This window comes from Palaemon carinicauda, chromosome 4, assembly GCF_036898095.1.
Source record: "Palaemon carinicauda isolate YSFRI2023 chromosome 4, ASM3689809v2, whole genome shotgun sequence".
Taxonomy (NCBI): Eukaryota; Metazoa; Arthropoda; class Malacostraca; order Decapoda; family Palaemonidae; genus Palaemon; species Palaemon carinicauda.
This window is the reverse complement of record NC_090728.1, coordinates 180149876-180162218: the sequence shown is the minus strand read 5'-3', so window position 1 is coordinate 180162218 and position 12343 is coordinate 180149876. Positions and strand designations below refer to the sequence as shown.

Here is a 12343-nt window from a genome sequence, read left to right as displayed (position 1 = left end):
TGTTCTCGTGTATCCTATGTGTATCTGGGCTTATTCATGTGATCAAAATTAAACGAAAGCAAATATTTACAATATGTGAGGATTTTTAAAGAATTTCTGTTAATTAATCCTCACGAAACTGACCTTTAGAAAGTTGGGATTTTTTTCCTTTAATTATCATGGAGTGAATTAACAATTTAAATCTGCATCACGTGAAAGGATGAATTAAGTGAAGGATTTAATATTCATATAGCTGCCATTCCCTTGTGAAAATATTTATGTCCATTTGTCGTAAATAGTCAATCTTCCCCCTTTTTTAATCGTCTTAAGTATTTTTGAAGAACAATAAAATGAAAATAACATTATTGATAGCTTTTAAAGATACAACAATGTTGCTGCGTGAACATCAAATACGAAGCGATAGGGAAGACCATTTAAGCTGATGGCTTTGATCTTAAACTTCCCACACTAATCCACCTGTAATTTGAAATCATCCAGCAACAAATTGCGGAATATTTGAGATAAAAATAAAATGTATTTGAGAATGCAATGTTATTTTTCCTTATGATATTCCAGAATATAATATTATTTTTTAAATTCCAGGTCCCAATGGATGTTTTTGGACTGATGGACGCCCACTGCGAGACACTCCTCGGTGATGTCGAACTTGCTCGAGTTCTCCGGTCATCCAATTTCACCCTCGCTCTTGTGGACATCATTGCTAACGAATGCTCTTTGGCACTGGCTTACCACTTGCAACTTCCCGTTGTTGGTTTCTGGGGATTTTCTTTCCAAGGAGGAGAAGTAAGTTCTTGAATTTGTACGATGTCATTTGCTCCTTGCATTGGAATATATAACACAGCAGTTTCTGCAATATGTGGGAGATTGTGGTTTCCAAGTGTACCTGTCGGGGGTACCCCGTCTCACAATGTATTAACTGCTCCCTCACTCCCAACACGAGGGATGGGGAGAGACCGAGTAGGCGTACATATGGTAATGCTGCTCAGCGTGTCAGGAAAGAAATTATATATATATATATATATGTGTGTGTGTGTGTATATATATATATGTGTGTATATATATATAATATGTGTGTGTATATATATATATATATGTGTGTGTGTGTGTGTATATATATATATATACATATATATATATATATATATTGTGTATGTGTGAATTTTCATCTGTTGAAAGTTTCATTTAGGGTTTTATTGCAAAATTACACATTTTAGAAACATTTACTATTCGCCAAAAATGTCTTGATTTCATTTGCTCACATGGAAGTGAGTCGACTTCCCCATTGTTGTTAATTTTTTATTTACCGACATCGTTTCTAATCTGGTATTAGTAGCTACCACCATCCACATCAGCATACAGTATCTGTGAAAGTAACACTTTTTTTTAAATCACTCCTTATAACCAGCTTTGGCATTAGCTTTAAAGAATATATAAACTAATTTGTGTAATTCTCTGTAAAATTTAAAGGCTGCTATATTTTTCAATATAAGTTTGAGACATTTAATGTTGGCACAATAATAATTTTAAAAATTCTCATTTCAGTCTCGTGCTGCAGGTGTATTCCAGTCCCCTGCTCTGGTGCCTAACTTTTTGAGCGAAGTTGGAGCAACGATGACATTTTCTGAACGTGTATGGAACACCTTAGTTATGTTAGCAGAGTCGGCCATGATGGTTTACCATTTTAATGTCATTGATTCTCACATCAAAGTAAGATTTTTTTTTCATTAGACTAGGTTATATACATTATAAAAAAGATATTTGAAATAACATCTTGTCAGGACTTTTGGAAGAGAATTTAGGTAACTGACTATTTGATTTCTAAAAACATCTTCCACCAAGAAAATAATTTTTAGAACGCTGTCTGTCTGCCAGCTCAATAAGGAAACTGGGATTTATAAATGTCTTTCTAAAGGCTAAACCAACAATGAAATCCTACATATATCTCAAAATGACGACAAACTGGGGTTGTGTGGTGATCCCCTGATCCGATGGGAAACTTATACCAAAACTTGCACTAACTCTGTCCTGTCTTCTTGTCTTCCATCTTGCTGTTTACCCTCTTAACCATTACTTTGTGATGTAATTATGGGGTTTACCTCAGTTGCACCTTTACACTGATTGTCCTCCCTGGCTGCGTCAGAGTCAGAGGCCCATGTGGCCCTAGGTCAATAAATCCCTGAACCTACAAAAATCTTCTGAAGGGCTTGCCTCGGACCTATTGGAAATGCCTCTGCCTGGCATTATGATGGGAGTTTGAGACCCTCTGAAGCTCAGTAGTTTCTAGTAGTGTCTGCAACCTCACCATCCTTGTGAGCAAGGGATGATGGGCTTAGGAAAGCCTTTAGGTATACCATTGCCTGGTCTGGCTATAACTTGGTGGAGATTGGTTTTGGGCCTCTCATCCTATGTGTGTATATCAGTCTCCAGGAAATTGTCCTCTCCCCTGCATCTGCCATTTATGAGCAGAAATTAAACCTTTACTAAATTAGTCTTCTATAGGTCTTGCCTCAGACCTTTCATCATATGCACTTAATGTTTCTAAAACTAAGAGAAATGATAAGTTCTGTCCATGTTTACCAAACATTTTAGGTTAATAAGATTTTTGGTACCCTATTTTCATTGTATGAGAGCCTCATATTTTCCTCATGCAGTAAAATCCTGTCACAGAGACTCTTGATGCAGCTATGTCTTGCATAAGGCAAGACAATCTAAAACAAACGAAATAATGAACTAGAAATAAACTCAACCAAGTTTCACCTAATTGTTTTGTGCACTGTCATATAAAATCTAGAAGTGAATTAGACTGTTAGAATCTATGCCTTGTCATTTGCCTCCCTATTTATATGTGCTTACGTAGTCTGTTATACAATTTATCATCATTATGACACAACTCCCCATTCAATGGAAATTTATCTCAAGCAAAGAAATTTGAGGCAATTCTTCCCTATGCTCTTAATTTAGTTTCATTTGGCAATACCTTTAATAATTATTTAACAGTAATGCATGGTTAGGCTTATAGGTAATTTTACCCATCTAACATTTACTCATTATTCTGAGGTATGGTGACTATTATTCTGCTGTACAGTTTATTTATCATTCTGTATTACAGATATTACCAAGAGAATAATGACACTCATGAATGACTGTTTGTAACCCTGCAAACTACATATTATCCAAGAGTTAACCTTAATTTCACATGCTATATCTCCTGACGTATCTTCAAATTAAGCTCGCTTCATACGAGCGGATTTCTTCTGTATGGAAATCTTTCTGCTTGTTAGGAAGCATGTCTTCACACATGAAGATTTTCCCTGGGTTAGCAGTGCACGCAGCTAGTAAATCACCACCAAGAGGACATTGTGTGAAGGGCCTCGTTGTTCTTCATTGATTTCTAATCCGCATAGCATCAATTCGCTCATGTGAAGTGAGCTTAAGAGTTGCACATTTGGTAATCACTAAATATCAAGGGTATGTAACTAGTGAGTCCATAGGAAACTTCTTTGTCTTCTAACTGATAAAATGAACTCTGGTGCCAAATACCAGCTACTTGATCTGATAGGCTTTGAGATCCTGAAGGCAGGTAGTACCATCAGTGCACCTTCTTTTGTACTATGTAGGCATTGCTAAAGGGGTTTACAGCAACTCTTTGATCCCTAGCTGGACTCACAGTTTAGTCTCCTCCCCTACCAATGTTCCCAGCCAAATTCTGTTAATTTCAGCTTCAGAGTACACCTCCAAGGTTTTCACTTGGTGATAAATGGACCTTTTGTCTCGGCACTGGGCCATATTATCAAAATCTCATACAACCCCCTTGGTGGGTCCAGCAAGGTAGACCTGACAGATTTTGCCATTATAATAAGACCCATGGTTGGTTTTGAGTTAGCAATTTTATCCAGTTAGTGTTCTTGGATTTTCCCTTTTTCTTGGAAATAAGAGACTTACGGATTTATGACTCGACACCACTTTTTTTTTTTTGGGGGGGGGGAGTATTAGAGCATTGTATTTGAGTGACAAAATCTAATACCATATTAGACTATGATTAACTACAGATGAAATTTCCATTACAGAAATTCCTTCCCACTTGTCCTAAGAGTTATGACCTTCTTGGGGAAGTAGAAGTTATATTGGTGCACTCTCACTGGTTAATTGATTACCCAAAGCTCATGCCTCCACATGTTCAGTACATCGGATGCATCCAATGTGGTCCTCCATCTCCCTTACCAAGCCATCTTGAAGAATGGGTAAGAAAATACATATTAGCATTCAAAATCAGTTTTATTAGATTTTGGCCAAATTTCATAATCAATTAGAATAAGTCATTGGCTAAGCTTCATCATGGATTTTTGTTGCTGGTTTTACCATATACAATTTTCTGTAAACTGCATTCTTTAGTTGAATTCCTTTAATATGTTTATTTTTTTAATAAGAACAGTGTCAATATATTAGATATAATTTATTTTCTTCAGGACTACCTTATAAAGTGAGAGCTTTGCATCTTATTTTTTCCCTTTTAGGTAAGCAATTCTGGCAGTGCAGGTGTAGTTATATTCTCTCTGGGCTATAGTGGATATGAATCCAGTACTGTTCCCAAGCATATCATGGATGCTTTCATACAGGCCTTTGAACGACTGCCGCACAGGGTTGTCATGAGATTCAACCCAGCTCGTCTCTCACATATTCCAAAGAATGTTATGGTCCTTGACTGGTTTCCACAGCATGACCTTTTAGGTTAGTGTTTCCTTAGTTTTTATTGTACTGTAAGTGTCCAACATTCATTCTTCATCTTTTTGCCTAATCTACTCATGTCCTAGTCACTTGTGCAAAAATTCTCCAATTCATATTGAATTAGCATTGTTTTTGGACGATACATGTATATTAATATACTTAAATCTTTTTTCTTCAATCCTTACAGTACAAATTTCTTTGCTCTAAAGTTTTTTATAAAAACATTCACAATTACTTACCCCTCATACACCAGTAATTGGCCTATTCTAATCCATGAGGGTAAAACTGACAGCCTATTGTTGAGGAATTCAGTGAATGCACAAAATTTTCACTGATAAAACTTCTGGTTTTTATGTAGCCTAAGAACAGTACAGTATTTTGAAAATTTTCCTTTTTTATATATTTTAAAGTAAAGGTGTAAATAGCTAAATACATCGTCAAGGGGAAAACAAATGGAGGAAGTCTCTAGAGTCACTTGTTTAGCCTTTTCCCTACATATGGTCTTTGATTTTTTTTTTGTGTGAGGATTCTTTCTCCTTTATATATATAAATATACTGTATATAGTTAGAGGTTCTTTGTATGCTAGCAATAGTCTATGGATACTGGTAAAACTACTCTACTTGTAGACATGTTATCATTCAGCTTGGGGCCAAAATTAAATATCGGGTAGCTTGATCCCATCTCTGAGGTGGAACATAATATCCCAAGAATCAGACTTATTAACTTTCTCCTCTCTAATACTAGTGTCATTTTAGATGGTATGGTTACCTTAGTATTGCTGATGATTAAAAATATGGCAATAATGGAAGTTAACGTCAATAATTATGTATTTTGAAGCACAGAAATAAATCATCCTTAACAAGTCATAACTTGCGTGGTTTGATTCTTTTTTTATATATAACTGATGCAAGACAGCATTCCAGCTGAACAATTCCATTTGTTTACTTGTCCTTAAATTCACGGCATCTCAAATCGTTTTGTTCCCTTATTCATCAGTTGTTTTTAATGTTTTTTAAATCTTTGGTCGGCCTGATCCTTTGGAAAAATATTGTGTATGCACCAATTTTGAGTTGTCAAAAATGTTGTCTTATATAATTTCAACTTGCCTGTTTATTTTAATTGGTTATTGAAATTAAGATGATGAGAGGAGACTCCCAGACTAATAGTCATTGTAGTATCTCTACCTTCCAATTTTGCTAATTCTGTACAGGTAGTAAAATTTTCATATTTTCCAAAAACCCTATTCCAAATACTGTTTACGAGTTAAAAAGGTCATTTACTTTTTTGGTTTTTATCTATTTAATATATTAACTTAGTTAATTCTGTAAGTACGATATTCATAGAAACTGAAAATACATTACAGGGCACTATAAAACGCGACTCTTCGTTACACATTGTGGACAAAATGGAGTAAATGAGGCTGTATATCATGGTGTTCCTTTGGTTGCCATGCCAGTCTTTGCCGATCAGGGGGACAATGCTCGTAGAGTTAAAGACCGTGGTCTTGGTGTTGTCTTGGATAAGACTACTATTACAGCAGACTCGGCATATGAAGCTATAACCGCTGTGCTTAACGACACCAGGTAAGTGATTGTCAAAGACAATATGAAATTCAAAATCGCCACGCATTTTTTGTATTCGAATACATTTCCTTCTTTTAAGAACATTATTTCCAAAATTACTGATTAGAAGGTTAATGTCTTTCAATAAATATGTTATTTTCCTTAGTAAAATAAATTTTTGAATATACTTACCCGATGATCATGTAGCTGTCAACTCTGTTGCCCGACAGAAAAAACCTAAGGTCGGGATACGCCAGCGATCGCTATACAGGTGGGGGTGTACAACAACAGCGCCATCTGTCGAGTAGGTACTCAGGTACTTCTTGTCAACAAGAACCAATTTTCTCCTCGGTCCACTGGGTCTCTATGGGGAGGAAGGGAGGGTCCTTAAATTCATGATCATCGGGTAAGTATATTCAAAAATTTATTTTACTAAGGAAAATAACATTTTTCAATATTAATCTTACCCGATGATCATGTAGCTGATTCACACCCAGGGGGGTGGGTGGAGACCAGCATACATGTTAACATTAGAAGCTAAGTATCCCGTATTCCATTTTAGCAGTTATTCAAAATAACAAACATAAAATAAATAAGTACCTGGTAAGGAAGTCGACTTGAACCATTACTCTGCCTTTTTAAGTACGTCTTCCTTACTGAGCCTAGCGATCCTCTTAGGATGCTGAGCGACTCCTAGGTGCTGAAGTATGAAGGGCTGCAACCCATACTAAAGGACCTCATCACAACCTCTAATCTAGGCGCTTCTCAAGAAAGAATTTGACCACCCGCCAAATCAACCAGGATGCGGAAGGCTTCTTAGCCTTCCGTACAACCCAAAAACAACAATAAAAAGCATTTCAAGAGAAAGATTAAAAAAGGTTATGGGATTATGGGAATGTAGTGGTTGAGCCCTCATCTACTACTGCACTCGCTGCTACGAATGGTCCCAGGGTGTAGCAGTTCTCGTAAAGAGACTGGACATCTTTAAGGTAAAATGATGCGAACACTGACTTGCTTCTCCAATAGGTTGCATCCATTACACTCTGCAGAGAACGGTTCTGTTTGAAGGCCACTGAAGTAGCGACAGCTCTAACTTCATGTGTCCTTACCTTCAGCAAAGCATGGTCTTCTTCCCTCAGATGAGAATGGGCCTCTCTAATCAAAAGCCTGATGTAATAAGAAACTGCGTTCTTAGACATCGGTAAAGCAGGTTTCTTAATAGAACACCATAAAGCTTCTGATTGTCCTCGTAATGGCTTTGTACGTCTTAAATAGTACTTAAGAGCTCTTACTGGGCATAGTACTCTCTCTTGTTCGTTACCAACCAAGTTGGACAGGCTTGGGATCTCGAACGACTTGGGCCAAGGACGAGAAGGAAGCTCGTTTTTAGCTAAAAAACCAAGCTGTAAGGAACATGTAGCCGTTTCAGATGTAAAACCTATGTTCCTGCTGAAGGCGTGAATCTCACTGACTCTTTTAGCTGTTGCTAAGCAAACGAGGAAAAGAGTCTTTAATGTGAGATCCTTAAAAGAGGCTGATTGAAGCGGTTCGAACCTTACTGACATCAGGAACCTTAAAACCACGTCTAGGTTCCAGCCTGGTGTGGCTAACCGACGCTCCTTTGAGGTCTCAAAAGACTTAAGGAGGTCCTGTAGATCTTTGTTGGTGGAAAGATCTAAGCCTCTGTGGCGGAAGACTGCTGCCAACATGCTTCTGTAACCTTTGATCGTAGGAGCTGATAGGGATCTTACATTCCTTAGATGTAAAAGGAAGTCAGCTATCTGCGTTACAGAGGTACTGGTTGAGGAAACTGAATTCGCCTTGCACCAGCTTCGGAAGACTTCCCATTTTGACTGGTAGACCTTGAGAGTGGATGTCCTCCTTGCTCTGGCAATCGCTCTGGCTGCCTCCTTCGAAAAGCCTCTAGCTCTTGAGAGTCTTTCGATAGTCTGAAGGCAGTCAGACGAAGAGCGTGGAGGCTTGGGTGTACCTTCTTTACGTGCGGCTGACGCAGAAGGTCCACTCTTAGAGGAAGAGTCCTGGGAACGTCCACTAGCCATTGCAGTACCTCGGTGAACCATTCTCTCGCGGGCCAGAGGGGAGCAACCAACGTCAACCGTGTCCCTTCGTGAGAGGCGAACTTCTGCAGTACCTTGTTGACAATCTTGAACGGAGGGAACGCATACAGGTCTAGATGGGACCAATCCAGAAGAAAGGCATCTACGTGAACTGCTGCTGGGTCCGGAATCGGTGAGCAATAATTCGGGAGCCTCTTGGTCATCGAGGTAGCGAACAGATCTATGGTGGGCTGACCCCACAGGGCCCATAGTCTGCTGCAAACATTCTTGTGAAGGGTCCACTCTGTGGGGATGACCTGACCCTTCCGGCTGAGGCGATCTGCCATGACATTCATGTCGCCTTGAATGAACCTCGTTACCAGCGAAATCTTTCGATCTCTTGACCAGGTGAGGAGGTCCCTTGCGATCTCGAACAACTTCCTCGAATGAGTCCCTCCTTGCTTGGAGATGTACGCCAAGGCTGTAGTGTTGTCGGAGTTCACCTCCACCACCTTGCCTAGAAGGAGGGACTTGAAGTTTCTCAAGGCCAGATGAACTGCCAATAGCTCCTTGCAGTTGATGTGAAGTGTTCTTTGCTCCGGATTCCACGTGCCCGAGCATTCCCGTCCGTCCAGTGTCGCACTCCAGCCCGTGTCCGATGCGTCCGAGAAGAGAAGGTGGTCGGGGGTCTGAACAGCCAACGGTAGACCTTCCTTGAGAAGAATGCTGTTCTTCCACCACGTCAGCGCAGACCTCATCTCTTCGGATATAGGAACTGAGACCGCTTCTAGCGTCATGTCCTTTCTCCAGTGAGCAGCTAGATGATACTGAAGGGGGCGGAGGTGGAGTCTCCCTAACGCGATGAACTGGGCCAGCGATGAAAGTGTCCCTGTTAGACTCATCCACTGCCTGACTGAACATCGGTTCCTTCTCAGCATGCTCTGGATGCATTCTTGGGCTTGACTGATTCTGGGGGCCGACGGAAAAGCCCGAAAAGCTCGACTCTGAATCTCCATACCTAGATAGACAATGGTTTGGGATGGGACGAGTTGGGACTTCTCTATATTGACCAGGAGACCCAATTCCTTGGTCAGATCCATAGTCCATCTGAGATTCTCCAGACAGCGACGACTTGACGGAGCTCTTAAAAGCCAGTCGTCCAAATAGAGGGAGGCTCTGATGTCTGCCAAGTGAAGGAATTTGGCAATATTCCTCATCAGTTTGGTAAACACAAGAGGTGCCGTGCTTAGGCCAAAGCACAGGGCTTGGAACTGGTAAACGACCTTTCCAAAGACGAACCTTAGGAAAGGTTGGGAGTCTGGATGGACGGGGACATGAAAGTACGCGTCTTTTAGGTCCAACGAGACCATCCAGTCTTCCTTCCTGACCGATGCTAGCACCGACTTCGTCGTCTCCATGGTGAACGTCTGCTTGGTGACAAAAGCATTGAGAGCACTGACGTCCAGCACCGGTCTCCTCCAGCCTCCTGTCTTCTTCGCTACCAGGAAGAGACGGTTGTAGAAGCTCGGGGATTGATGGTCCCGGACTATGACTACCGCTCCCTTTTGTAGCAAGAGAGACACCTCTTGCTGCAAAGCTAGCCTCTTGTCCTCCTCCTTGTAGTTGGGAGAGAGGTTGATGGGAGTAGTTGCTAGAGGGGGATTGCGCCAGAACGGAATCCTGTACCCCTCTCTTAGCAACTTCACAGACTGAGCGTCTGCACCTCTGCTCTCCCAAGCCTGCCAGTAGTTCTTGAGCCTGGCTCCCACTGCTGTCTGGAGAGGTAGGCAGTCAGATTCTGCCTTTTGAGGACTTGGAACCCTTCTTCTTTTTGCCACGATGACTGTCGGCACGGGTACCTCCTCTGCTGGAGGTTCTGCCACGAAAGGTCGGGATGAACCTAGACACTGGTGTGTCCATCCTAGGTCTAGGCACGGAAGGTAAAGCTGAGACTTTACGTGCGGAAGACGCCACCAGGTCATGGGTATCCTTCTGGATCAACGAGGCAGCAATCCCCTTGATCAGCTCTTCCGGAAAGAGACACTTGGAAAGCGGAGCAAACATCAACTCCGACTTCTGGCATGGTGTGATCCCCGCAGACAAGAAGGAGCAAAGGTGATCTCTCTTCTTAAGCACTCCAGACACGTACGAAGCCGCAAGCTCACCAGACCCATCCCGAATGGCTTTGTCCATGCTAGACATGATAAGCATGGCAGAGTCCTTATCCGAAGGGGAGGTCTTTCTGCTTAACGCTCCCAAACACCAGTCGAGGAAGTTGAAGATCTCAAAAGCACGAAAAACTCCCTTCAACAGATGGTCCATGTCAGAAAAGGACCAGCAAATCTTAGAGCGTCTCATAGCCAGCCTGCGGGGAGAGTCAACCAGACTTGAGAAGTCGCCCTGGGCAGAGGCAGGAACTCCCAAGCCGGGTTCCTCTCCCGTGGCATACCAGACGCTAGATTTGGAAGCAAGCTTGGTAGGCGGAAAGATGAAGGCAGTCTTCCCCAGTTGCTTCTTGGACTGCAACCACTCTCCCAGTACCCTCAAAGCTCTCTTGGATGAGCGCGCGAGTACGAGTTTCGTAAAGGCAGGAGCTGCTGACTGCATGCCTAAAGCGAACTCGGAGGGAGGTGAGCGCGGGGTTGCAGACACAAACTGTTCCGGATACAATTCCCTAAACAGGGCAAGGACTTTCCTAAAGTCTAAGGAGGGAGGCGTAGACTTGGGTTCTTCTATGTCGGAGTGCGGATCGTCCAAATGCGCAGCTTCGTCGTCATCAGATACTCCATCATCCGAAAGCTGAGGAGGAAGTGGCAAAGGTGGAGCAGAAAGCTGAACGGCTGAATCCGGCAGCACGGGTGCATGCGTAGCTGCACTGGATCCAACATCATGCCGCTGCTGGTCAGTCTGCGAGCTGGCAACAACAAAAGCGGAGTGCTGGTGCGTGGGAGGGACTGCCGTGGGTTGCGGAGACTGCCGCATTGCGTCAAAACACGGCAGCTTGACAGCACCTTCCCACTGCTGATGCGGTAGCTCACGCATGTCAACGGAGGGTGCCGCATGAACATGCGTCTGGCAGGGTCGACTGCGCATCGGTGGTGGAGCTCTCACAGGTGGAGTGTGGGAGCAGGCAGCCGCAGTATCTGCTGAGCGCACAACCGTGGCAGGTTGTAGGTTAACAGGTGCAGTGTCAACCTTCTCAGCACGATACTCCTGCATGAAGGAAGCAAGCTGAGACTGCATAGTCTGCAGCATGGACCACTTAGGGTCTACCGTGGTTGGTGCGGCAACAGACGGAGTGATTGCCTGCTGCGGAACCACTCTACCTCTCTTGGGAGGTGTGCAGTCTTCGGAAGACTGCGGCGAGTCCGAACTGACCCAGTGGCTACACCTGGGCCGTTGGACTCGCTCGGAAGGGACCTTGCGCTTGAGAGGTCGTGAGACCTTGGTCCAACGTTTCTTCCTAGAAACTTCTTCCACAGACGAGGAATGAATGGGCTCACTCGTCTGTTTGTGGATGGGACGATCTCTGACAGATACGTCCGCAACCACTGAGGGTACATCCGTACGCTGATCAAGGCCTGTCGAACCCTTTGGTCCTTCGACATTGCTTCTCCCCTGGGCTTGGGAGCTTGCAAGAGGTCCCGGACTGGGAGGACGACTGGCACGAACAGATGCACCCTCATGCGCAACACTGACACTTCTCACCGCACTTGCACTCACTACACTTCCCACTGCACTTTTCGCTTTCAACTCTTTGACATCGGCCAAAAGTTGATTCCGGTCATTAGCTAATGACTCCACTCTGTCACCAAGAGCCTGAATGGCACGCATCATGTCCGCCATGGAGGGTTGAGCACTAGTAGCAGGGTCGGGAGTCACCACTACAGGGGAAGGAATAGGTTGAGGGGCATGGGGAGAGGAAAAATCAAACGAGCGAGAAGAACTCCTCCTGATCCTATCCTTCTCTAGCCTACGTGCATTCTTTAGGAATTCAT

At 42.9% G+C, this 12343-nt stretch overlaps 1 protein-coding gene across 2 annotated transcripts in view; it reads left to right on the top strand.

The window, feature by feature from the left end:
• Positions 1–12343, top strand: part of LOC137640245 (UDP-glucuronosyltransferase 1A8-like) — a 107615-nt gene that overhangs the window by 85171 nt on the left and 10101 nt on the right. For both annotated transcript variants that reach the window (XM_068372819.1, XM_068372818.1), the window contains exons 3-7: positions 583–783; positions 1543–1707; positions 4068–4241; positions 4515–4728; positions 6090–6309. In XM_068372819.1, coding sequence (XP_068228920.1) covers positions 583–783; positions 1543–1707; positions 4068–4241; positions 4515–4728; positions 6090–6309 — 974 coding nt within the window. The remainder of the gene's footprint in view (positions 1–582; positions 784–1542; positions 1708–4067; positions 4242–4514; positions 4729–6089; positions 6310–12343) is intronic.